The sequence below is a fragment of the Lacerta agilis genome, chromosome 8 (genome assembly GCF_009819535.1).
Source record: "Lacerta agilis isolate rLacAgi1 chromosome 8, rLacAgi1.pri, whole genome shotgun sequence".
NCBI classification, from domain to species: Eukaryota; Metazoa; Chordata; class Lepidosauria; order Squamata; family Lacertidae; genus Lacerta; species Lacerta agilis.
Genome location: NC_046319.1, coordinates 71,621,080 through 71,648,331, shown reverse-complemented (window position 1 = coordinate 71,648,331; position 27,252 = coordinate 71,621,080). Strand labels below are relative to the sequence as shown.

Genomic DNA, 27,252 nt, shown 5'->3' with positions numbered 1-27,252 from the left:
TCAGTGGTAGACCACCTGCTGCGGATGCAGAAGATCCCAGGTTCCCTCCCCAGCATCTCCAGGTAAGACTTGGAGAAAGACTTCCTGTCTGAGATCCTGGACAGGTCAGCATAGACCATACTGAGCCAGGTGGACCAACATTCTGACTCTACCTATGTTTCAATAACCTCAATCCCACTCACGTAGAGTATTTTCGGAGTATGCAACCATGCAGGTATCTTTCCCGGGAGGGCAGGTCGTCCATGTGCCGTTGCAGATGTATCCTTCGCCCGAACAAACTTCACATGTTAGAGAAGCTCCTGGAGAAAGAGGAAGGTGGAAGACCTTTCTAAAAAAATGACTAACCCTATTTGTGTGCTTATGCTTTATTGGAAATGGTTATTAATGCTGTATTCTAAATTGCTTCCAAGCTGTTTCTTTTAAAAATAAATCAAATTTAAAAAATAATTAAAGATTAAAAAGACCTTGGGTATGCCTTCTGTCTTATACGGCTGCCAGTCACATGATGCCAACTCGCATCTGACCACAGCTACCCCAATGGAATAAATCTCCTGCGGGGACTTCCGGTGGAGCGCCATTCTGTGTAGTCAGGAGCTGTTTCGGTTCCGAGACAGCTCCGGTGTTTTCAGGGATTGGAGCGACCGCAACCGCGCTGCGTGCTCCGTTAAACCTCGGGAGTGTCCCAAGGGCTTGGGTTCTAGCCGGCGCCAGACGTGCCAACCTTGCTCTCAAGCAACCCTTGTAAAGGGAGGCTTGAGCGAGCGGGGCTCTGGTACGGTGCTGAAGAGCCATTGCTATCCGAAGACACGAAACAGCGGGTACTGCTGGATTTTGAGCCCTCCGCTTTTCTTCAATCTGGATCTAAAACAAGGACTCTGTAAGTACGGAGCTTAATTTGAACTTAAAGTGTGGAAATTTGGCTTGCGGAGAGAGATTTAAAATGAGGAAGTCCGTCTCTCTCTGACAGCGGCACGATCAAAGTAACGTCAAAGGAGCTGGAGCCGCTTAAGACTTGCTTTAAAGTTTAGCGCTGATTTTAGAGATTGCTGAAACCCTGGTTTGGGGTAAGACTGAGACATTTTATTGCTTTCTTTCTGTGGATTTACAATTTTATAAGAAGACACCGCTCATCCTCTGGATTAAGGAGTCCGGGTCAGTTAGCGGGCGGCGGCGATACATTGTATTATATTGCTTCCGATTTGTGTTTACAACTGGATACTTTCGGTTTCCTGCTACTGTTTAACTTGGAACTGCTTAAGTTGCACTGCAATTTGGATTTTAAGTAACAACTGACTTGGATTGCTTTGGTTTGGATACTTTTCTTGACTTTGGAAGACTTTTTAAACTTTTCAGACTTTACAGAACTTTAAGTGCCTAAGACTGTTGCAAGACTGTGGAGCTGGAATTGCAAGGGGACTTTTGTTTTAAAGGAAGCCGCTGGGTCTGCTCTGCTCTTTGTTCTCTGATTCTGTCTTGTGGCCACCTGGTGTTTACTTTTAGGATTGTTTTGGATCTGGCTCACTGTGACTCATTGTGACTGAGGTGACCTTGAGTTCCCAGCCGCAGAGTGTTTTGGAAATGCAAGAGATAACTCCGACTACAAGGGCAAGAGCAAAAAAATAGGAGCAAAAGGAAGAGTTGAAAAGAAAAGCCTCTCTTTCAAAAAGTATTGAAGAGCAAATGCTTGCTGCTATTGAAAAAGTCAACGCCAATCTGCAAGCTGTTGCAGAGATATTACAAAGTGATATTAAAGAATCATCAGATAGATTGGACAATTCGATTCGAGCCGTTGATAAGATGGTGAAGGAGAACACTGCGGCAATTGATAGGATGGGAAAGAGATTAAAATCCTTTAAAAAGAATCAGAGGAATTTAAAGAAAAAATTAAGACTGTGGAATATAAACTTGAAAGTGTTGACCCAGAAAAAATTCAGAGGCTTGAATCTCAACAAAGAGACATGCAAGAATCTGTTGTTTTTCTGCAACTGAAGGAGAGAGAGATGAACCTAAGATTGAGACATCTTCCCAAGTTGGAGCAAGATAGTTTGAAGGACTACATAATCAAAGAATTTCTGCATTCTGGGAGCTGGAAGAAAATGATTTGGCAGCATTCATTGTGAAGGCCTACAGATTTGGAGCCAAAGGAAAGAAGAACCCAAAGATAGTGAATGATTGTATGGTTGTGTTCCAGAATAGACAACAGAGAGACCAGATCCTTGATTTTCATTATAAGAAGAACCTAGTGGTCCAACAGAAATCGGTCATCATTTATAAGGACGTCCCACGTTACTTTCTGAATTTGAGATTTAATTACAACGATTTCAACCGAACTGCGTGCAAGAAGGATCCCCTTCAGCTGGGAATTTCCAGAAGGCCTAACTTTTAAGTACAAAGAAAGGAGAGTGAGAATTAGATCATTTGAAGACAAGAAGAAATTCTTGGACAAACACGCAGCAGATATCAAAGGATCTTCATTGGACCCTGCAAGATTGTACCCAGCTGGACCAGGGGGATCAGGCCCAGGAGAAGTAAAATGACCTTGAAAGTGTTGACATGGAATGTTCACGGTTTGAACCAGAGGCCAAAGAGACACAGAGTATACCACGCATTAGAAAGGAAGAATTTGGACTTAATTTGTTTACAGGAGACCCATGTAATCCGGCACCACAGAAGGATTTTACAGAATAAAAAATTAGGCCAAGAATTTATATCATCAGACAAAGTTAAGAAGAGAGGAGTTGTGATTTATGCAAAAGAAATATAATCCAAGACAGTTGTTCAAGGATGAAGAAGGGAGATATATTACGATTGAAATTAAGGTACAAGGCGACAAATATTGATTCTGGGACTTTATGCACCAAATGATGGAAAGTCAATTTTCTATAAAAAGATCCATGACATTCTTTTGGACTATTTGGATTATAATATTGTTTGCCTCGGAGATTTCAATGGGACAGTTTCTACTTTGATGGACAGGTTGCAAAGGACTAAAATTACAAATGAAGGGAAACTGCCCAAAACCTTTTTTGATATGGTGGATAATTTGGACTTGATAGATGCATGGAGTTTGAAGAATCCAACAGAAACTGAGGCAACGTATTTTTCAGAACCATAGAAGTCATGGTCAAGGCTACATTATATTTGGATTTCTAGAGCATTGGCACCTAAAATACAGAAGGCAGAAATCTGCCCCAAGACCTGTTCAGATCATAATGCTGTACAACTGGACTTAAAAACTTTCTCCAAGGATTCTTTCAGATGGAGAATGGTTGATGCGTTGCTGAGAGATCCCAAGGTAATGGAAGAAGCTGCAAAAAATGAGAGAGTATTTTCAGTTAAATTTGAATACACAAGTAGAGAAAAGAATTGTTTGGGTTCCTTATAAGGGAAAAAGCTAAAAGAAGAAGGAACAAAATCTGGAAAAAGAAAGATTGTTGGACCAAATAAAAGAGAAAGAGAAGAAGTTAAGAGGTTACCTGAAAAATCAACAAATTCATAAAAAAATAAAGATGTTGCAGTCCCAATATGCAAAAATATTAAACCAAGAAATTGAATGGAAAATTAGGCTGATGAAACAGAAAACCTTTGATTCGGCTAACAAATGTGGGAAAATGTTGGCTTGGCAGTTAAAGAAGAGACAGAAACTGAATACCATCACCAATTTAAAGGTTAAAGACAAGAATGTGGAGAATCCAGAGGAGATTAGAAAATGTTTTCAGAAATTTTATAAACAATTGTACAAGAATAGAAAGTAGAAGGAAAGTTTTGACAATTCTTGGAAAAGAATGGATTGCATAAAGTCCCAGAAGAGAAAGCAACATTCTCAACCACCCGATTACAAACCAAGAGATGGAGGATGCAATTAATAAAAGGCAGATAGGAAAGGCCCCAGGACCAGATGGACTGACTGCAAGTATTACAAGTCCTGGAAAGATTGGTTATCCAGCCGTTGAAGGATGATGTAATGGACTGTTGGAGGGGGGAGGGCACCAGACTCATGAAAGAAGCGTATATCACTTTAATTTTGAAACCAGATTCAGAAAAAACATTAATGAAGAATTACTGACCAATATCATTATTGAATGTGGACTATAATTTTTTTGCAAATGTCATGGCCACAAGGTTAAAAAGAGTGTTGAAGGAATATCCACAAAGACCAAGCAGGTTTTTTACCTGGAAGACATGAATAGTAACAAGGATATTGTGGATATATTGGAAAGGTTGGAAAAGAAGATAAGCACTGAAGCAGCACTGATGTTTATTGATGCAGAGAAGGCCTTTGACAATATTTCTTGGAGTTTTATGAAGAGAAATTTAGAAAATGGAGGTCGGCCAAAGATTTATGAATGGCATAAATGCCATTTATAAAGAACAAAAAGCAAAAATTATAATAATAATATCAGAAGAAATTAGAATTGAAAAAGGAACGAGACAAGGGTGCCCTATCTCCCCTCTACTTTTTATAACGGTCCTGGAGGTCCTTTTGAACATGATTAGAATGGACAAGCAGATAAAAGGAATAAGGTGGGAGAGAAAGAATATAAATTGAGAGCCTTTGCCGATGATTGGTTTTATCCCCAAGATCCTGAAATCTGTGTGCCTAAGGCATTAGAGATAATCAACTCATTTGACAGTAGCAGGATTTAAGTTGAATAAAGCCAAAACTAAAGTGTTGACAAAAAAATATGGTACCTATGCAGGTACAGAAATTACAGATTAAAGTTGTCTTTGATGGGCAGAATAGCAGCTATAAAAATGAACGTATTGCCAAGATGTTGTTTCTATTCCAAGTACTTCCGATTATAGATAAGTTGGACTGTTTCAGAATGGCAAAAGGATTTATCTAAATTTATCTGGCAGGGGAAGAAACCCAGAATAAAATACAAGATTTTGACAGATTCTAAAGAAAGAGGTGGATTCTCACTGCCAAATCTAAGAATCTATTTTGAAGCTGCAGCCTTTTGCTGGTTAAAAGAATGGTTTAAGTTAGAAAATACGGATGTGCTGGACTTGGAAGGAATGATAATGTGTTTGGCTGGCATGCCTATCTTTGGTATGACAAAGTTAAAGCCCACAAGCTTTTAAAAACCATATTATTAGGAATGCCTTGTATCAGTTTGGACTCGGAACAAAGATTTATTGGAGAGAAAGACCCCTAGATGGTTGTCACCATGGAGGCTAAGGCCTATAAGAGACCTAATATGCCTGCAAAATGGCTGAAGTATGCTGATATACTGGAACAAGAAGGTCAGACTTTAAATTGAAAAGTTATGAACAATTGAAAGAGGAGGTATCTGACTGGTTGCAGTATTATCAGATAAATGAAGTTTTTAAGTTAGATAGGAAACAAGGCTTTCAATCAGAGAAATCCAAGTTGGAAACAGAATTATAGAACCGAATACTAAGAATCTTTCCAGGATGTATAACTTGTTGCTAGAGTGGCATACAAAAGATGAAATGGTTAAATCAGTAATGATTGATTGGGCAAGAGATGTGGGCATAATAAATGTTGGAGGATTGGAGAGGTTGTGGGGGAAGGTATCAAGTTTATTGCATGTAATGTATTAAGAGAAAATATTATGAAAATGATATACAGGTGGTATTTAACACCAGTGAAATTAGCTAAGATGTATCATGGTATGAGTAATGAATGTTGGAAGTGTAACAAGTAGAAGGTACCTTCTATCACATGTGGTGGACGTGCCCAAAGGTAAAGGACTTCTGGAGAAAATTTATAATGAACTTTAAAAAGTGTTGAAAAACACATCACTAAGAAACCAGAGGCCTTTCTGCTGGGCATGACCAATCATGAGATCCCCAACAAAGATAGAATATTTTTTATGTATGCCACAACAGCTGCTAGATTTTAATTGCTAAAAACTGGAAAACTGAAGAACTACCACAGTGGAAGACTGGCAGATGAAGTTAATTGAGTATATGGAACTCGCAGAACTGACTGCGAAACTCCGAGACCAGAGGGAGGAGAAGGTGCAAGAATATGGAAGAAATTTAAAGAATATTTGAAATGACGCGAAAAGTTAGATATTTGAAATTGAAATCAATGGATATGACGATAGCATTAAAATGTTAGTTTAAATTAGAATATAAGAAGATAGAATTGGGATTTTTTTCTATTTTTTCTATTTCTGTTAAGAATAAGGTGATAGATATAAGATGATGTTGTTGTTCAGTCGTTCAGTCGTGTCCGACTCTTCGTGACCCCATGGACCAGAGCACGCCAGGCACGCTATCATTCACTGCCTCCCGCAGTTTGGCCAAACTCATGTTAGTAGCTTCGAGAACACTGTCCAACCATCTCATCCTCTGTCGTCCCCTTCTCCTCGTTCCCTCCATCTTTCCCAACATCAGGGTCTTTTCCAGGGAGTCTTCTCTTCTCATGAGGTGGCCAAAGTACTGGAGCCTCAGCCTCAGATCTGTCCTTCCAGTGAGCACTCAGGGCCGATTTCCTTGAGAATGGATAGGTTTGATCTTCTTGCAGTCCATGGGACTCTCAAGTCTCCTCCAGCACCATAATTCAAAAGCATCAATTCTTCGGCGATCAGCCTTCTTGACGGTCCAGCTCTCACTTCCGTACATTACTACTGGAAAACCATAGCTTTAACTATACGGACCTTTGTTGGCAAGGTGATGTCTTTGCTTTTTAAGATGCTGTCTAGGTTTGTCATTGCTTTTCTCCCAAGAAGCAGGCGTCTTCTAATTTCGTGACTGCTGTCACCATCTGCAGTGATCATGGAACCCAAGAAAGTGAAATCTCTCACTGCCTCCATTTCTTCCCCTTCTATTTGCCAGGAGGTGGGGACCAGTGGCCATGATCTTAGTTTTTTTGATGTTGAGCTTCAGACCATATTTTGCGCTTTCCTCTTTCACCCTCATTAAAAGGTTCTTCAATTCCTCCTCACTTTCTGCCATCAAGGTTGTATCATCAGCATATCTGAGGTTGTTGATATTTTTTCCGGCAATCTTAATTCCGGTTTGGGATTCATCCAGCCCAGCCTTTCGCATGATAAATTCTGCATATAAGTTAAATAAGCAGGGAGACAATATACAGCCTTGTCGTACTCCTTTCCCATTTTGAACCAATCAGTTATTCCATATCCAGTTCTAACTGTAGCTTCTTGTCCCAAATAGAGATTTCTCAGGAGACAGATGAGGTGATCCGGCACTCCCATTTCTTTAAGAACTTTCCATAGTTTGCTGTGGTCGACACAGTCAAATGCTTTTGCGTAGTCAATGAAGCAGAAGTAGATGTTTTTCTGGAACTCTCTAGCTTTCTCCATAGTCCAGCGCATGTTTGCAATTTGGTCTCTGGTTCCTCTGCCCCTTCGAAATCCAGCTTGCACTTCTGGGAGTTCTCGTCCACGTACGCTTAAGCCTGCCTTGTAGAATTTTAAGCATAACCTTGCTAGCGTGTGAAATGAGTGCAATTGTGCGGTAGTTAGAGCATTCTTTGGCACTGCCCTTCTTGGAATTGGGATGTAAACTGATCTTCTCCAATCCTCTGGCCACTGCTGAGTTTTCCAAACTTGTTGGCATATTGGTGTAGCACCTTAACAGCATCATCTTTTAGGATTTTAAATAGTTTCAGCTGGAATATCATCACTTCCACTGGCCTTGTTGTTAGCAAGGCTTTCTAAGGCCATTTGACTTCACTCTCCAGGATGTCTGGCTCAAGGTCAGCAACCACACTACCTGGGGTGTATGAGACCTCTATCTTTCTGATAGTTCGTCTCTGTGTATTCTTGCCACCTCTTATCTATGTCTCTCTGCTTCTGTTAGGTCCTTTCCACTTTTGTCCTTAATTGTGGTAATCTTTGTACGAAATGTTCCTTTCATATCTCCAATTTTCTTGAACAGATCCTCTGGTTTTTCCTATTCTGTTTTTCCTTTTTCCTCTATTTCTTTGCATTGCTCGTTTAGAAAGGCCCTCTTGTCTCCCTTGCTCTTCTTTGGAATCTGCATTCAATTTCCTGTATCTTTCACTATCTCCCTCGCATTTTGCTTGCCTTCTCTCGCCCGCTATTTTTAAGGCCTCATTGGACAGCCACTTTGCTTTCTTGCATTTCTTTTTCATTGGGATGGTTTTTCGTTGCTGCTTCTGTATAATGTTACGAGCCTCCATCCACAGTTTCTTCAGCACTCTATCCACCAAATCTAAGTCCTTAAACCTGTTTTTTCACTTCACTGTGTATTCATAAGGAATTTGATTTAGATTGTATCTTACTGGCCCAGTGGTTTTTCCTACTTTCTTCAGTTAAGCTGGAATTTTGCATAAGACTGATGATCAGAGCCACAGTCAGCTCCAGGTCTTGTTTTTGCTGAGTGTATAGAGCTTCTCCATCTTTGGCTGCAGAGAATATAATCAATCTGATTTCGATGTCGCCCATCTGGTGATGTCCATGTGTAGAGTCGTCTCTTGTGTTGTTGGAAAAGAGTGTTTGTGATGACCAGCTTGTTCTCCTGACAGAACTCTATTAGCCTTTGCCCTGCTTCATTTGAACTCCAAGGCCAAACTTGCCAGTTGTTCCTTTTATCTCTTGACTCCCTACTTTAGCATTCCAATCCCCTATAATGAGAAGAACATCCTTCTTTGGTGTCATTTCTATAAGGTGTTGTAAGTCTTCATAGAATTGGTCAATTTCAGTTTCTTCTTCAGCACTGGAAGTTGGTGCATAAACTTGGATTACTGTGATGTTAAAAGGACTGCCTTGGATTCGTATCGAGATCAATCTATCATTTTTGAAATTGCATCCCAGTACAGCTTTCGCCACTCTTTTGTTGACTATGAGGGCCACTCCATTTCTTTTACGGGATTCCTGCCCGCAGTAGTAGATATGATAGTCATCTGAACTGAATTCGCCCATTCCCGTCCATTTTAGTTCACTGATGCCTAGGATGTCAATGTTTATTCTTGCCATCTCATTTTGACCACATCCAGCTTACCAAGGTTCATGGTTCTTACATTCCAGGTTCCTATGCAATACTTTTCTTTACAGCATTGGACTTTCCTTTCGCTTCCAGGCATATCCGCAACTGAGTGTCCTTTCGGCTTTGGCCCAGCCGCTTCATCATCAGCTTTGGATCTACTTTACTTGTCCTCCGCTCTTCCCCAGTAGCATGTTGGACGCCTTCCGACCTGAGGGGCTCATCTTCCAGCGTCATATCTTTTATATGCCTGTTGTCTTTGTCCATGGAGTTTTCTTGGCAGGGATACTGGAGTGGGTTGCCAGTTCCTCCTCCAGGTGGATCACGTTTGGTCCAAACTCTCCACTATGACCTGTCCATCTTGGGTGGCCCTGCACGGCATAGCTCATAGCTTCCCTGAGTAATTCAAGCCCCTTCGCCACGACAAGGCAGTGATCCATGAAGGGGATAAGATGATAGATAAGGATTAAGATTAGTTGTAAAAGAAGAGTTAAAGGGGTTACAAAGTTACTACTGTATATTTTAAATGAACGCAGAAGAGAGGGCGTGAGGAAGTCCCCCAAGTAAGATTATAAACAAGATTAAAATAGTAAATAGGTGTTTGAATGTAAGGTTTGTTTTTTTGTCGTTTTAGTTGTGTTTTTATGTATTGTATTAGTTTTGTGTTTTGTGTTTTGTAGCTTGTATTTTGTATGTATTCTTTCTTTTTGTATTTTGCTTAAATACCAATAAATTCCTTTTTAAAAAAAGGAATAAATCTCCTGCGAGTGAGCCGTCCCTGCGTACCTGTTGTAAGGAGGACAAAGAAGATGGAGAGTTTCAGGAGCTCCTGCATGGCGATGGTGAGGGGAAAGCCAGAGAAACTGTGTCCAAGGTGAATCGAATACCCTGGCTGAAAGGACCTGAAACAACAGAGGAGGGTGAAGCCCAGTCAGCTTACCTGGGTAAAATGCCCATAGGATCTTGAAGAGGTTCCTCTGGGCGGCTCCCAACAGGATATTAAAAACACGATAAAACATCAAACATTAAAAACTTCTCTAAACAGGGCTGCCTTCAGATGCCTTCTAAAAGTCAGATAGTTGTTTATTTACTTGACATCTGATGGAAGGGCGTTCCACAGGGAGGTGCCACTACCAAGAAGGTCCTCTGGCAGGTTCCCTGTAACCTCACTTCTCGCAGGGAGGGAACCACCAGAAGGCCCTCGGAGCTGGACCTCAGTGTCTGGGCTGAATGATGGGGGTGGAGACGCTCCTTCAGGTATACTGGGCCGAGGCCGTTTACGGCTTTAAAGGTCAGCACCAACACTTTGAATTGCGCTTGGGAACATACTGGGAGCCAATGTAGGTCTTTCAGGACCAGTGTTATATGGTCTCAGCAGCCGTTCCCAGGCACCAGTCTAGCTGCCGCATTCTGGATTAATTGTAATTTCCAGGTCACCTTCAAAGGTAGCCCCAACTATTTGGTTATAAACTCCACGAAACCAGACGTAGTGTCCCGGTTTGCGAACTTTACCTCGGTCTAAGAATGGAAGCCAAACGGTGGAAGGGCACCGGCGGCGGGAGGCCTCATTAGGGAAAGCGCAACTTGGTTTAAGAGAGGTTTTGGTTTAAAAACAGACTTCAGGAATGGATTAAGTTCATAAACCAAGGTACCACTGTACACAGCAATGGGGGAGATCTGTCCATTTCAGTTTCTCTCTCTCATTTTTTCCAATCCTGAATTTGGTTCCCCACATTTTAATATTATTATTTATTAAATTTGTATGCCACCCGGTACCCGCAAGTCTCAGGGCAGTGACAACATAAAATCGCAATATAAAAACACAAAACATTATAAAAACAAAATCAGCCCCAAACCCACCACCACCACAATCAACCCCTTTTACACATCAGTGTATGTTTTTTGGAAAAGCCCTCATGGAAACACACCAGCATTTTAGTGTGAATTTCTCCCAATATAAACATGTTTCTCTGCAGTTTTTCTGAATGTACGCCTTTTGCAAAGCAAATTTCCCATAATACAATGTCCCTTGATGGGAACAACGGCTTGCATGGTTTCTTGCCAGAGACGGGCAGGATAACTGTGGAAGGTGGATTTGTGTTCATATGAACCATAGGTGGAAGCCTGATGCTGATTCAGAACCACATCCAGTGGTCTATCCAGTTCAGTATTGTCTGGGAAACCCAGCCAGATGGGTGGGGTATAAATAATGAAGATGCCAGAGATTGACTCTAGGGTCTGCCTGCATGACAAATGTGTGCTCTAACTAGAGATGTAAAATTTCTGTAAATTTTGAAGGGGGAAAAATGTTTCCCCCCTGTTTTTTTTCAGAAAAAAATGAAATTTTGGAAAAATTGAAAACAAGTTCAGTGTGGAGTAGTTTTACAAATTGCGTGAAACGCAGTATATATAAAAGTAGATTGCTTGCAATAGAACAGGTAACCACCCCCCTTTCCCACAAAAGCACAAAAAAGCAAGAAACCATCAACATAAAAAACAGATTTGCCCCTTAGCACCAACAGCAAATAAAGTTAACATCCACCTCAATGTTTAAGCTCCATAGAAGGTCTACCCTTTGAGTAGCGCTTTTAAAAAAGAAAAAACATTGGGGGGGACAGAAAAAAACCTGTGCCCCCCCCCATTTTTCCAAAAAAAAAAAAAAAAACCCAGGCCTTCCAGCATCCATACTTTGAAGCTCCCTGCCAGCTGACACCAGGCGGGTGCTCTCACTGTAATCTTTCCGGTAACTGCTCAAAACATTTTCGTTAGGGCCAACCCATCTGAACACGCAGAAGCTGCATGCGATTTACTTCCTTTTAACCACTGCTGACTTTAATCATCTTTTGAATACTCTTAAATAACTGCTTTTAACTGTGTGTTATCAATCATTTTAATGTTCTGTTGTATATTTTTGTAAACTGTTTAGTTTAGAAGCTCTCTTAGCATTATGCTGTTTATAATATATAATAACAAATTCAATTTAAAAAACTCTTTCAAACAGAGTTTGAGCCTTAATGCAACGGCTGTCCTCAAGTAGAGGCGGAAAGGCCTGGAAAAATCCTGGAATTTTTTTGGGGGGGACAGGTTTTTCCATTTTCCTCCCAAAGCCGTTTTGTTTTGTTTTGTTTTGTTTTGTTTTGTTTTGTTTTGTTTCAGGAAAAATTGAAGGGAAAAAAGTGTGTTCAAACTACAGCAAACTATTTTTTCCAATTTTTCTGGAAAAAAAACGGCAGGAAACCTGTCGTCATCGTCCCCCCCCCCCCATTTTTCTGGGTTTTTTCCAGGCCTTCCCATTTCTAGCTCTAACATTGAGCTACAGCCATCGTCACTGGTTATAAGTATGTGGTCATTCCCAGGAATAACTAAGCAGTACAAAAAGAAAGAAAAGAAGGAAAACTGAGAAATGTTTGCATCCTGAGAGAGGTTTTTCTTCCTCTCGCACCTAATCTTTAGTACCTGGAGGAAGAAAACATTCAGGAAAAGACAAGAGGAGAAGTCCTTTTTCAAACAGTGTGTCATCAGACTATGGCATCTGCTGCCAAAAGATGTGGGTATAACCATAAATTTAGATGGATTTGAACAGGGGTTAAACAAATTCAGGGAGGGTAAAGCTATCAATGGCCACTAGCTATTATGGTCACATATTTCCTCCAGTATCAGGGCAGCACACCTTTGAAGAGTACTCATCTGGGAATGGGAAAAGGATAAAGTGCTTGTGCCCTGCTTGTGGGCTGAGTCTATTGGGAAACTTCTGAGTTTCCAGGGGCACACAGAATAGCCACGGTGGAAAAGAGGGCTTTTCTCAGGTCCTTCTGTTCTTGTGAAAAGAAAATAACTGCATTTAAACCCGAGTATAGCCTACCTCCCAACAGCAGATGTATAAGCCCTTAAGATTCCATGCCTCCTAAGGTGACAAAAGCATTATCATCCTGACTTTTATTAGCAAACACCCCTAAGATTCCATAGAAGCCAGAGGTGATTCCAAATTCTACTCTCAAATCTAAAGAATTTATTTCCACCTTGTTCACAGCAGCCAAGCTGGTTATTGCCCAGCAATGGAAGGAAGCTTAATAGACCAGTTGAGGCTTAGGTTAACAGTATCTGGAACATATCGGTAGCTCTGTCAGAACACCTCACACATCGAGTAGTCAAAGGCATTCCCCAAAAAGATACTTTTGGCACTATTTTGTCTCCTTCTTTTCCTTTTATTAATAAAAAACATTTTAATGCCATCACTGGCGGAGGAACGGGGAGCGGGGGAGCGCACTCCCCTCGGCACCATCAGGGAGGGGGGTACCATCGCGGCCACACATACCCTGGACATGCGGCGGGCACCACACCCTGCAGGCAGCCCGCTACGCTCCCAGGACGCATGCCACGCCCCTGCGGGTGGCATGCCATGCCCCTGGGACACACACTATGCCCCCACGGGCGACGTGCCACGCCCACAGGACGCACATCAGCCATGCCCCCGTCTGCTGTCCGCCCCTGGTGTCGGAGCATGCAGCTTCGCCACTGAATGCCATCAACATTGAGATAATGCTTATGGACAGGGTATATTGACTGAAGACTTTTAATGAGCCACTGTGGCAGTTAGAATCATAGGATTGTAGAGTTGGAAGGTACACCAAGGGTCATCTAGTCCAACCCCCTGCAATGCAGGAATCTCAGCAAAAGCATCCATGACAGATGGCCATCCAACCTCTGCTTGAAAACATCTGAGGAAGTAGAGTTAGATATCGACTGGGAACTCTAAATGAGCCAACATGGCAGTAATGTATAATTCAGCACTTTTTTCTGACGGGGACACAGGGGTACACATACCCCTTTTGTGAATCTAACAGGAGAAGAAGAAAAAATTAAGTTTCTTCTCTAGCATGGTGAATCGTCAGTTCTGTTGCTGCCCCTGATGGTGGCCTATAAAATGGTGTTTTCCTTGAGTCAAAATGAGAGTACCCCTAAACATTCTTCTTTTTTAGAAAAAAAGAACTGGTATAATTAATGCTTTTTGTGATCATTTTATAGTGTTGTAGCAATTGACAAAGTTGAATTACAACCTTTAATTTTGCTTGAGGTGAGGTTTAAAAATTTAAAAAGCAGCAGCAGCCAAAACTAAAACAGGGCTCTTTGAACCCTGAGCCCTAAGCTAATAATTTGCTTGATATGGTATAACTGCTCCAGTAAAGTGAATTGTTGTTAGTGCTTCTTATCAGTGAGATCGTTCTTCCATTGAAATCATTCTATGCGTATTCACTAGATGGCACTGTCATGGACTGCAATGGTGGCATACAATTAATCCAGAATGCGGCAGCTAGACTGGTGACTGGGAGTGACCACCGAGACCATATAACACCGGTCCTGAAAGACCTACATTGGCTCCCAGTACGTTTCCAAGCACAATTCAAAGTGTTGGTGCTGACCTTTAAAGTTCTAAACGGCCTCGGCCCAGTATACCTGAAGGATACATTTTTTACATATAAAGGAGAAGAAAAAACCCCAATTCCAATCGCAATTGATTTCAACCTGAGGTTTATTTTCACTCAGTGAATCAGAGAAAATCCATCTGGAAGGCGCAATTGAAGTGGGGAAAAGTCGCCTATAGATAGATAGAAGGCTTGATTGAAGGCAGAGCTGATACAATCCCATGCAGGTCCCTTTACACGAGGATCTTCAAGAGCAGGAGGAGCCCAGAGAAGGTTGGTAGGAGAAGGCCAGAGCATCGAGATCCCTGAGAAACCTCTGGAATGCATGTCGCCCTCCTAATCAGATCAGAATTTCCCACAATGGGACTGCGGCCACTTCTTATTGAGGAACACACAGACCTAGTAGTACAGCCTTTCATGGTTCGGTCCACACTGTTTGCTTCTGGAAATGGAAGAGAAGAGAGGGGATTATGGGAATCATAACGGCTTTCAGCTATTCTCCAAATCGCATGTTTTTTCTGGATAGCGGAGCTCGATGATGGTCCAGTGTAAGGATGAGCAAATCAGTCCATCTCAGTTCCTCATTTTTCCAGTCTTAAATTCAGTTCTCCACATTTGCACATCAGATTGCTATTTTCCCCATGAAATATTCCCCATGAAAACTCATCACCATTTCAGTCTTTCCTCCAATATACACTGGGTTGTAGGCGATTTTTGCCAAATATACACCTTTCTGTATTTTGAAGATTTACCTAATAGAATGCATTTTGTATGTGATTTTTACTAATATGCATATTTCTTCTTGCATGGTTTACCCCCAATAAATGCATTTTCGTAGACATTCCTGGGTTGGGGAACAGCATAGCAAAAATTAGCACGATGCAAATTTTGGCAGGCAGCTTTCTAACAATATGCAACCAAAGCTTTTACGTGAGAAACAGCTGAAAGAAGAAGCCTGTGCGATTTAACTCAGAAGATAAGAGGTGGGTATTTTTTATTTTTAAAAAACCCACATCTTATGGAAGTGAATAGTGGCAGTCTGCTTGTTCCTCCGAACTCAGCATGGCTCAGATTATATGTGGTGATTATGTGATGATATCATCTTCCAAAGCAACTACTCTCTATTCCAAACTTAAAAATGGAAAGTATAATGCTGGTGGTCTAAAAAAGAGGTTTAAAGACTGTCTCAAGGCAAATCTATAAAAATGTAGTATAAAACCGACAACTGGGAAACACCAGCCTGCGAGCACCCCGATTGGAGAACAGCCTTTAGCAAAGGTGTCATGGGCTTTGAAGACACTCGAACTCAGGACACAAGGGAGAAACGTGCTAAGAGGAAGGCACACTTGGTAAATCCACACTGTGACCAACTCCCGCCCGGAAACCAATGTTCCCACTATGGAAAGACGTGTGGATCCAGAATTGGCCTCCACAGTCACTTACAGACTCATTGTTAAAACCGTGTTTATGGAAGACAATCTTACTTGGTTATGAGTGATCGCCAAAGAAGAAGATGATGATGATACATAACCTAGAAAATTGGTGGGGAGGATGTGGGCTTCAAGGGATGCAATGTCTGGGGCAGCGCTTACGGGCATGTGAATGCGAAGACACGTCAAAGCAGTACACGTTGTGTCCTGTACAGTTCACCATCTCTTCTTTGCACGTGTCCGACCACATGTGGCAGGCAGGGCACTGCTTTCCGTTCATTCTGGTTTCAATCGGTGGAACTGAAAGCAAGGTGTGGAAATGCTTAAGGATTTGGAGGAGGCAGCTCGGTTGTTTACAACTGTGGACAGGACCGGCCCAAGACGTTTCGGCACCTTACAGGGAGCCACAAAATGGTGCACCCATCTCCACCAGGGAATACAGTGGTGCCCCGCTAGACGAATGCCTCGCTAGACGAAAAACTCGCTAGACGAACGGCATTCGCTAGCGGAAGGCTGCCCCGCAAGACGAAAATGTCAATGGGGCTGCCTCGCAAGACGGGAAAAGAAATTTTTTTTCATCGTGAAAACCTCCGCTCTGCATTGCCGCTTCGCTAGACGAAAAATTCGCTCTATGAAGACACTCGTAGAACGAATTGTTTTCGTCTAGCGGGGGGCCACTGTACAGTATCTAGATCGGGAACAAGGGGGAAAGGAAAATCTACATTGGGTTTTGCTGCCCCTGTGGATCCCGCCGACCCAGGTGGTAGCTTTACGTTTCTTCATAGACAGCCCGGCCCTGGTTGTAGAGAGAGTGCATGCTGCCTGACCAAACTCTTTCAGCCTTCAGCCATCTACCATTTGCCAACCTTCCCGCTTACACCAGTAGGTGGAACTGGCTGTGGCAGCTTCCTCCTCCTTATTCTCAGCGTTGCCGCTTGTAGAACTCAGCAGTGAGAAGGAACAGGACCATAACTCTCTGCTTTCCACTCCCTGCAGGTCCCAAGTGGCACAGGCCACTACTGGGCCAAAGCACGGCTAATTATATCTACCTTCAAGGTGGGTTTTGAAAGGGGTGAGATATATTCATGGGGAAGGCAGCTAGTAACTTTGAAGGTTAAAGGCCACTTCCACATTTACAGACCATACGGCAAGAATCAGAGACTATGGGGCACTGGCTTGCCCCTGCAATTGATGGGGCCAGGGCTGTGGGACATGCTCATGTCATGTGTGCATGCCACACGACGTGCTCACGTCACATGTGTATGCCTGGCTTTAAGGAACAGGTGGAAGGAAGGACATGGCGAGGGAAGAAGATTGGGGAGAGGAGCCAGCCCCCAACCGCATTATATACCTACATTTGGATTCAATTTCTGGGCACAAACTTTCGATGCAACAGTACACAATTATCCTCATGACTCTTCCAGGTCCAAAGTACAACTCAATGGGGGTACTGGTACAGATGTCAGCAGTTACACAGTCTTTGTCTATAGTATGTTCGTTTTTTCCATCTGCAATGGAAGATGGAGGGGGAAGGGAGATGGTTAATTTAATTTTACCACCTTTGCTTCCCACCTTTCCTCCTAGGAATGCATGTCAGCTGACATGGTTCACCCCATTCCATCCTCAGGATTGGTTAGTCTGTGAGACTGGGCCAAGGTCACCCAATGAGCTTCATCGGTCTCCCCAGCCATAATCCAACACCTTAAACCAGCATGCCAGACTGTGTTCCATTTTATTCAGCCATCAAGATGACGAGCAGGGTTGTGTTTAGAAGGATGATGGAAAGATTAGGAATGGTGCGAATATGTCAATTTTGGCTTCTCTCCCTTTTCCGAATCTTATTCATTTCTCCACATTTCTACAACAGAGAAGGATATAGTATCTTCCAAATGTAGCATGTTGTGTTATATTTTCCCAAAGGAGTGAAAATTGTTCTGGCCAATTCATAATAAAATGCACAATTGATTTTTCTGTATTTATTTCCTTTAGTTCTTAAGATTTCTTAATCTGAGTGGGGAGAGAAGGGAAATGATTTAAAAACTCCTACAAATGATTCCCAGAGTTAGTTCATTCCTTGAAACAGGGGCAGACGAGCACAGTCACCTTGAGATATTGTGGACCACAGTTCCCCACCATCTCTGCCCATAGGCCATTGTGGCTGGTGCTGATGGGAGCTGTTGTCCAAAATATTGGTTTGTTTGTTCATTTATTTGTAATCCACACTTTCATTATAATATACAAAGGTGATAAATGATAGACAACATTAAAAGCAAATTGGCAAAAGCATCCATAAAAACATCATCAAAAATATCAATAAATACTGGTTGATTAAAAAAGAAAGTCATATTGCAAAGACCTATACAGCCTTCATGGCTGCCTGCAAGGCTGTAGGCTGGGTTTGGTAAAGCTAAGAAACATGCAACATTATTGATCCTTCTTAAAATTCTTTTGATAGTATTGTCTTTTCCTCCAGCATAGTCCTATGCTGTTTTGGATTTTGTCTGTTAGTCACTTCAGGATGTGACTGGATTTGAGGAACTGGCTATTTATTATACATCTTGGTGCTGAAGCCTAATCTTCCTCGAACAAATGTCTGATCCAATCTGGGTGCTGTAAGGCACCTTCTATTCTTCATTTTCTAAGAGGCCGGCTGCTCTATTTGTTGCTTGGAATCTGGTAGCAATGGGTTCTTGTGGCACCCTATAGTGTAGCATCAAACCCACTGAAACCCACTATTAAAGCAGAGCAGCTACACTTAATTGACCCTTAAATCATCTTTGTGTCAGATTGAAGGCATGATTCAATTACAGTGGTACCTTCGTTCCGGAGGTCCGTTCTTAACCTGAAACTGTTCTTAAATGGGGCCTCTTGCTGCCGCTGCACCGCCAGCACACGATTTCCATTCTCATCCTGGGGCAAAGGTCTCAACTCGAGGTAACTCTTCCAGATTAGCGGAATTTGTAACCTGAAGCGTTTGTAACCTGAGGCATTTGTAACTTGAGGTACCACTGTAGTTTGTTCACTGGGGTGGTTTGCTAGAGTTAATTAACAAGGCGGAGGGCCCATATAATACTAGTAGTAAGTGACTTTGACTGATCCTGTCCTTTGCCCTCTGCCATCATGGCAAAGGCCATAGCTTAATGTTAGAACACCTGCTGTGGATGCAGAACATCCCAGGTTCAATCCCTGCCATCTCCAGGAAAGACTGGGAGAGGGATTCCCTGTCTGAGGTCATGGGACCAGCCAGCATAGACAGTGCTGAGCCAAATGCACCGATGATCTGACTCCTCTTCTGCTTCAATAATCTCTCTCCCACTCACCTACAGTATTTTCAGTGTATGCGACCATGCAGGTATTTTTCTCCAGAGGGCAGGTCTTCTTAGGTCCGGTACAGTGGGTGCCAGCGCTCGAACAAATCTCACACTCTAAAGAAGCACCTGGAAGAAGGAAAAGCAGGGGGCTGAGAGGCCATTTTTTAATGACTCACCCTATTCAGTTGATTATTCTTTATTTCAAACCTCCTTCATTGGAGGTTTTTTAGCAGAGGTTGGCTGGTCATCTGTCATGGGTGCTTTGGTTGGGATCCCTGAATCACAGGGGGTTGGACTGGATGACCCTTGGGGTCCCTCCCAACTCTACAGTTCTATGATACTACGATTCATGTTGTGTTTTAAATCGTTGTAACCTGCCCTGTAAACCTTGGTGTGAAGGGGAGGAAGTAAACCAAATAATAATAATAATTTTGTTCCCATCTTCTGAAACTCCTTGACTATTCATCTTAGGGAACTGTGTTCATTATACTGCTATTTTTCATTGTGCAAATTGTATTCTCTGATCCATGTTGTAGATAAAATACAATTTAAAAATGAAACTATATATGCAAATCGGTTAAAACCATTTCTTGTTGTTGTTGGGCATTGACCTGTCTTGAGAGGCAATGGAGTGTACTTTCAGGGGTGAAGTCAAACCAGTGGAGAATCACAGCACCTGCTGGGGCTGCAGAAACTGGTAACTCGTAAGTGCTGCCTCTTGCGTTGTTTTTGCTGCATTAGCAGCACTGAAGTGACCTACATGGCTGAAGCCTGGGCAGTGTGTATGGAGATCCTCCTCTTGGCCTCACTGATGTGGTCCAAAGGAAATCAGAGAATACACATGGCACCAACTTTGCTGTAGGAGTTGCCAAAAGGAGGCGTACAAAATGCCTTCCAACTGTCTTAGGAACTCCACTTGGAATTTGTTGTAGGGTTTACTCCTTAACCTTTTCTTCTCCCAAAAGTATCCCTCAATTTACAATCAAAAGACAGGGTAAAATGCTGAGTCTACAGCCAAAGGGAACCCTGACCGTTAGGTCCAGTTGCGGATGACTCTAGGGTTGCGGCGCTCATCTCACTCTATAGGCCGAGGGAGCCAGCGTACAGCTTCTGGGTCATGTGGCCAGCATGTCTAAGCCTCTTCGCTGTTTACCTTCCCGCCGGAGCAGTACCTATTTATCTACTTGCACTTTGACGTGCTTTCGAACTGCTAGGTTGGCAGGAGCAGGGACTGAACAACACCGACCTTCTGATTGGCAAGCCCTAGGATGTGTGGTTTAGACCACAGCGCTATCCACGTCCCGTTTCTACAGCATACCCTCTGTTAAGTCGTGGGTGGACACAGTAACACCCTCCTTTGAACATTTCTCCTTTGAAAATAGGGATGTCCCATTTCATAATGATATTTTTACTATTTATACCCCAAACATCTTACTGGGTTGCCCCAGCACGCTGGGCAGCTTCCAACGTATATAAAAACATAATCAAACATTAAACTTTTTTAAAAAAAAAAATCTTCCCTATACAGGATTGCCTTCAGACTGCTCGAGCTTTGGATAACTCCAGACTCTCCAACATTTCTCCAATGAAAATAGGGACATCCTAAAGAAAAGGAGGACATTCTGGGATCAAATCAGAAACCAGGACAGCTTCTCTAAATCTGGGACTGTCCCTGGAAAATAGGGACACTTGGAGGGTCTGCTACAGCATATGAAAAATTTGTACAATGCAGGTGCACCTCTGCACACATTTTTCAGAAAATAATGCACAGCAATAATGTATAAATTAACATGCTATATTCAGGTAGGTAGCCATGTTGGTCTGACACAGTCGAAATAATTTAAAAAGTGTCCAGTAGCACCTTAGAGACCAACTAAGTTTGTTTGGGGTATAAGCTTTCATGTGCATGCACGATATCTGAAGAAGTGTGGATGCACACAAAAGTTTATACCCAGAACAAACTTACTTGATCTCTACGGTGCTACTGGACTCTTTTTTATTTATTTTAACATGCTATGTACAGGCAAGTGAAAATGGGACCTAATAGATTGAAGCTGTTGAAAAATGTGCAATTTGCATCTCTTTTTTGAATAGGATCATGCTTCTTGGTTTCTTTAGTTTAAAAATTGCTCGCAAAAATTGCTTTCCACACCATTTCTTTTTTAAATTCAAATTTAAAAGTATTTCAAAAGTACTTGTGAGCGCCTTCCATCTTATGCCTCTACCAGTTTCATGAAACCAGCTTGCATCTGACCCCAGCTACCGCAGTGGAATAAATTTCCAGTGAGTGAGCTGCCCTTCCTTACCTGTTGTAAGGAGGGCGAAAAAGAAGAAGAATTCCAGGAGATCCTGCATGGTGATGGGAAATCAAGAGAAGCTGTCACCAAGGTGAATCAAATACTCTGGCTCTAAGGGCCTGTAAGGACAGCAAGAAAAAGAAAAAGTCAGCCAACACCTTAGCAGAGTATAATGGGTTGCTGGCACCTGGGGCAGGGCAAGTGTTGTGCCCCCTGGTGGATTGGGCAGCTGGGGTGAGGATTCCTCCACCAAGGCACCCAGAGGAGATTGCCTGGCTGCCCAGAGGAGCACAGGAATGGCCCAGAGAGTGCACAGGCAGGCAGGCTCCTAGCCACTCTGAAGCAGAGTCGAGAGGTGTGATTTTTGCACACACACCCCTGGGGCCTGAATCCATGGCCGTCTTAGCCATTGAGGCTAGTGGCGCAACGCACCAGGGCGCCAGGGCCTGGAGGGTGCCTCCGCCCTCCACCCCCGCCAGCAGCCTCCGCCCCCCAGCCCCGCCGGCAGCGCCACCCTTGTGGGGAGAGAAAAGGAGCTTGGAAAACCTGTCCTCTCTTCCCTTGGACTACCAGTACTTCAGGGGCGCTCTGGTATGAGAAAGAGGGAGCCCTCCTCTCTCCTTCTAAGTCCAGAAGAGCCCCTCTTTCTTTCGGAGGAGTGCGCAAGGGCAGAGGCAAGCTCCCTCCCCCGCCTCCGCCTCAGCTCCTCTGAGCTCCGCCCCGCTGCTGCCTTCGCCCTGCCTGAATGCGCCCCTGCTGTGCCTCCACCTCCGGCTTCTCATTTTGCACCCGCTGCTGCTGCCTCCTCCTTCCCCGCCCCGACACTCCTTCCCCACCCAGTCACCCTGGAGCAGAAATTCCCGTTTCTCAGCCCCGGACCCGCCATTCTCCGGGCAGCTCAGCCAATCCGGACCCAGCCGATAGCAGCGGTGGCAGCGGCGCTGCTCCAGGGTGCTGCACTGTGCGCGGGCTTCACTTGCACACTCATGCGCACACGCCCTGGCTGCCACGCCAATGGAAGGCTTGCTGACGGCATCTCCGCGTCCGCAGCCTGGCCCTGCCCGGCGTCCCCGCCTGCTGCACTGTGCCCTCGGGCTGCCCACCGCGCCTAACCCTGCCCAGCGGAGCGTGAGGGGCGCCGGAGGGATCTTTGCACCAGGGCGCCAGCTGGGCTTAAGACAACCCTGCCTGAATCCTTGGCAGGGGCCAACCTGGTCAACTTCTAGGTACGTACCTGTTGATGAGTGGATGTTGCGTTCAGGTACACGCCATCAGCAGGAATAACCGAACAGCTGGAAGGATGGATTGATCATAGCTTAATCCTGCTGAACACAATGCACTCCATGTTAAAGCCGATGTTCAGTCTACCTTCAGTAACTGTCGTCTAAGCCGCTAAGATTCTGTTTCCCTTAAAGCAATAGTACCTAAGTCATCACAACACTTGGAGGCAGGAGGGTGTCTCCCTTGGCATGGAATCAAGGGGTGCAATGAGGCTGAGGGTACCTTCTATCATATGTGGTGGACTTTTATTTATTTTGGTTCTTGAATTTTTGTTGGAAAATATGGAATGATGAAAATATTAAAGGAATTAAAATTGGGGAAATATATACAAAACTAAGGCATTTTCAGATGATGTTATAATTACGGTGGAGGAGCCACTAGAGAATATACCTCAAACTCTGAAAAGAATTATAGAATTTGGAAAATTAGCAGGATTTGATTTGAACAGGAATAAAACTAATATGTTAACTAAAAATTTAGCAGGGGGAGAAAATGAACAGCTGCAGAAAGAGGTGGGGTTGAAAGTAGTAAATACGGTAAAATATCTTGGTATTTGGATCACTAATAATACAAATAATTTATTTAGAGATAATTATACAAATACATGGAAAGAAATAAAAAGAGATTTGGATATTTGGAGAAGATTAAATCTGTCATTATTAGGGAAAATTGCGGCCATTAAAATGAACATATTGCCTAGAATGTTATATTTATTTCAGATGTTACCAATTATGGCAACAGGGTCAGAGCATTTTAAACAATGGAGAAAAGATTTAATAAAATTTATTTGGAATAATAAACCAGCTAGGATTAGAATATACGGTAAATTACTAATTGACATCAAAAATAGGGGAGGATTAGCCCTGCCAGATCTAAATTTATATTATGACGCTGTCTGCCTTTTATGCTTGAAAGACTGGATCATGCTAGAAAATCAAGAATTATTGGATCTGGAGGGAGCATGCATACTGGGGAAAGATAAATTGAAAATGCAGAAAGGTTTTAATACCCGTATTATTAAAATATTACTTTTGAGAGTTTGGGAAAAACAAAAAACAAAATTAGAACCAAAAACACCTAAATGGCTATCACCTATCGAAATCATTACTGTGAAGAAGGTAAATATGGAAGGAACTTGGGGTAAATATAAGGATTTGTTGGAAGAAAGAAATAATGGGTCCTAAAAACATACATTTCTTTTTTTTTAATAAAGATTTTATTGGTTTTTTCAAAACAAAGAACAACAAAACACATAAAACAACACATGCACAACATTCAAAACATAATAAAAAAAACAAATACAAACCACCACTAAGAACACCAATATTCTTTTTCTTGCTTATGAGACAAAAAAAAAAAATTCTTGTTTGAATCTAGGTGGGGTGACTTCCCCCGTTTTCTCTCCTTTGGTTCCAATTCTGATTTATTTTAATAACTTCTAAAATTCAAATCAATCCAAAAAATCTAAACAAACTTCTTAATATTTACTTTTACTTCAAAATACATCTTATTACTTCTTAACTCAAATCTTATATCTTATTTCACTTAAACTGCTGCTAATTAAACATTCACATATCTCTTCACTAGTTCAAATTCTTAAAATCTTAACACTGACTTCAGGGTACCATGGTGGGCCATCCCAGTTGTATTTAAAATATTCTCACCCTATCCCTTTTCTAGCCATTTTCCTCCGCCATCTCGGGGTCTCCCCCCAGACATTTCTCCATCTCTCTCCAACAACAATGTCCAGAATGTCCTCTCTTTGTCTTTCCATAAATCCACAGGTCCAGACACAGTCCAAAAAGTCCTTGCAGGGTACTTCAGGGTACACGGATCATCACCTTCCAGCATCTCCATTTCATAATTCCAGTCATCTTCTAGTTGTAGATTCACAAATCTTCTCCCCATCATTCCTGGGCTCTCACCCCAGAAATTGGATATAAGTTGTTTTCTAATCCTGGGTCTCTCACCCCAACAGGATTTTCCTTCGTCTCGGAGTTGCATAGTCATTGTACTTTGTTTCTCAAAAATTCCCTCAAGTTCCCTGCCAAGGTTTCCTTCCAAATTAACCAAATTCTCATAAGTCTTTCCTGTGGGATATAACTTCTCCTCAACATCCTGGTTCAGCAAAATTAATTTCTGATTTAGCAATTCTAACTTCAAAAAAATAATCCTTTGTTCATGAGTCAATTCTGAATCTAGAGCCAGTTTAAAAATGAAACCAATCATAGTGGAAGTAGGCATAGGGTATCAAGTTTCAGTATTTTTCCATCTTTAACCATAATTTTCCGCCGCCATTTTCCCCAGAGTCAGGGTGAAAAGATTACATTCCAGCATTCAAGAAGAAATATTTCCAACAATTTAGTTCCCCTAAAGGGGATTCAATCAGTCTCACTTGTCAAAAAACTCCATCGATACTTTGTATCCACTACTGCAGCAGCAGTCACCATCGGAAACAATGTTATTTTCTCCGTTTAACAAAGGGGAGGAACGGGATTCCTTTTTAACGTCCCTCCCGGAGTGCCAATTGTCAAATTTAAGTCCAATTAATCCCGTACTCACGGCCTCCGTGTTTCTCCTTTTTTTCCTGATCAGGTAGAACGACGCGCTCAGTGCCGGCGGCAGCCGCCGCTTCGTCAGCCCGGTTGGGGCATGTCTCCTCAGCCCGGCACCGTTGTCCCTTCACTCCTGCGCCCCTTTTACAAGGGGCACGAGAGAAGGGTTCGGTGCCATAGTGGGCTCGTTGGAGTGCCCAAGCCGCGGAACGCTCGATCCGCGGTTTTAACGGAGCCCCGCTGTGCGGTAGCGGGGCTCCTACCCCCGGGCTGGCCTGGGTCGTCTCGCTGCCGAAACGACCCACGACCGCCCGCAATGGCGTCCTCGCCGGAAGTCCGACTAAAAACATACATTTCAAGTGTCTAAGCCAAGGTAAAGAGGTGAGCTGAGTTTCGGGGACACTCTGGCTGTGCTTGTTTTCTAGGGCTTCTGCCTCTTGGAATTGTGGGACTATCCAGGCTTGTGTGTGTGTTTGTTTCTGGCTGTGTGCACTCCCTGAAGGGGCAGGGCTTCTGTTGAGTCAGGTGACTAGCTGTGGGCTGAGCTAGTCAGTGCCTGGAGGGCAGCGGCTGAGGAGGGAGCACAAGGGCTGTGCTTGTTTTCTAGGGCTTCTGCCTCTTGGAATTGTGGGACTATCCAGGCTTGTGTGTGTGTTTCTTTCTAGCTGTGTGCACTCCCTGAAGGGGCAGGGCTTCTGTTGAGTCAGGTGACTAGCTGTGGGCAGAGCTAGTCAGTGCCTGGAGGGCAGCGGCGCGCGCCTATAGGTGCACACAGTTTGACCCATCTTTTAGATAAAGGGGAACTGGTCTCAAACGTTTATTGGGGGAGACCTAGGCTTCCTTTTCGTCCTGACTTCAAGCTTTTCAGGATGGAGGGTGAGGGGACAACTGTAGTCACCTGCTATTCCTGCGCAATGTTTGTCTTCTTGCCAAAGGATGTAGGCAGCTACACCTGCTGCAATTGCAAGTTGGATGCCCTACTAGAAGACAAGGTCCAGCAACTTGAGGCCCGTATATCTACGCTTCATGGATGCAGCAGAGCACACTGTCTGCACCAAGGGGGAGTCAGGGCACATTCCTGAGGAGGAGGACAGTTCCCCAACACAGGAGCCAGATGTATGGAGGAACGTGACTCATAGAAGTAGAAAGCCCAGGGATCGCTCTGAGTGTTTAGAACTACACAATCGATTTGCAGTGCTCTCCCTTAACATGGAAGATGAAGAACAAACTCCATTTGAAGATCTCTCCCTCATCACAGTTGATGAGGAATATGAAGACGAGCAGCACAGTCAGTCCTCCGTGAATGTACAAGTGACCTTGGAAGGGACAGCACATGGAAGAATCCCAACCAAGCCTAAGAGGAGGCGTGTAGTGGTGATAGGGGATTCCCTACTGAGGGGTACAGAAGCAGTGATCTGTGGGCCTGACAAGACGTCTCGAGAGGTGTGCTGTCTCCCCGGGGCCAAGATCCAAGATGTAACAGAGCGACTGCAAGGAATCATAAAACCCACTGACAAATACCCCTTCCTTTTGGTCCATGTGGGAACCAATGACACTGCAAGCCATAGCCTCCAGAAGATCAAAAGTGATTATGAGGCTCTGGGCAGGAAGTTGAAGCAATTAAATGCACAAATTGTCATCTTATCTGTCCTCCCAGTTGAACGCCGTGGCCCAGGAAGAGAGGGAAAAATAGGGGAAGTGAACACCTGGCTTCGCAAATGGTGCCAGCAGGAACGGTTTGGATTCTTAGATCACGGTCTGAAGTTTCTTGAAGATGGACTTCTGGCAAGTGATGGGCTGCACTTCACAAAGGTTGGGAGGAATGTTTTCGCCAAAAATCTCAAAAACCTCATCAGGAGGGCTTTAAACTGACTTATGTGGGGGAGGGAGACAGTGGTCCTGAAGGTAGGAGTCTATCAAGTGCTGAAGATGATCATCCAAATGCCAAAGACCAAATGGAGCAAACAGCACGCAGAAATAGTGGTGGGAAGAAAAAATCCTTAAATAAGAGA

At 43.3% G+C, this 27,252-nt stretch overlaps 1 protein-coding gene and 1 long non-coding RNA gene across 2 annotated transcripts in view; both read right to left on the bottom strand.

Annotated features, from left to right (window-relative positions):
* Positions 1 to 150: 150 nt before the first annotated feature.
* On the bottom strand, positions 151 to 12,860 carry LOC117051662. Its single transcript, XR_004427200.1, has 3 exons — positions 12,806 to 12,860; positions 9,730 to 9,845; positions 151 to 299 (listed from the first exon to the last, which is right to left on the bottom strand). It is a non-coding gene; the product is annotated as an uncharacterized LOC117051662 (long non-coding RNA).
* A 1,595-nt stretch (positions 12,861 to 14,455) lies between these two features.
* The window catches only part of LOC117052021, a 27,760-nt gene continuing 14,963 nt past the window's right edge, over positions 14,456 to 27,252 (bottom strand). The window contains exons 7-10 of the mRNA XM_033158747.1: positions 19,117 to 19,233; positions 17,152 to 17,376; positions 15,959 to 16,096; positions 14,456 to 14,808 (exon numbers count right to left, since the gene is read on the bottom strand). Of these exons, the coding sequence (XP_033014638.1) occupies positions 14,600 to 14,808; positions 15,959 to 16,096; positions 17,152 to 17,376; positions 19,117 to 19,233 (689 nt within the window). The 3' untranslated portion in view covers positions 14,456 to 14,599. The remainder of the gene's footprint in view (positions 14,809 to 15,958; positions 16,097 to 17,151; positions 17,377 to 19,116; positions 19,234 to 27,252) is intronic.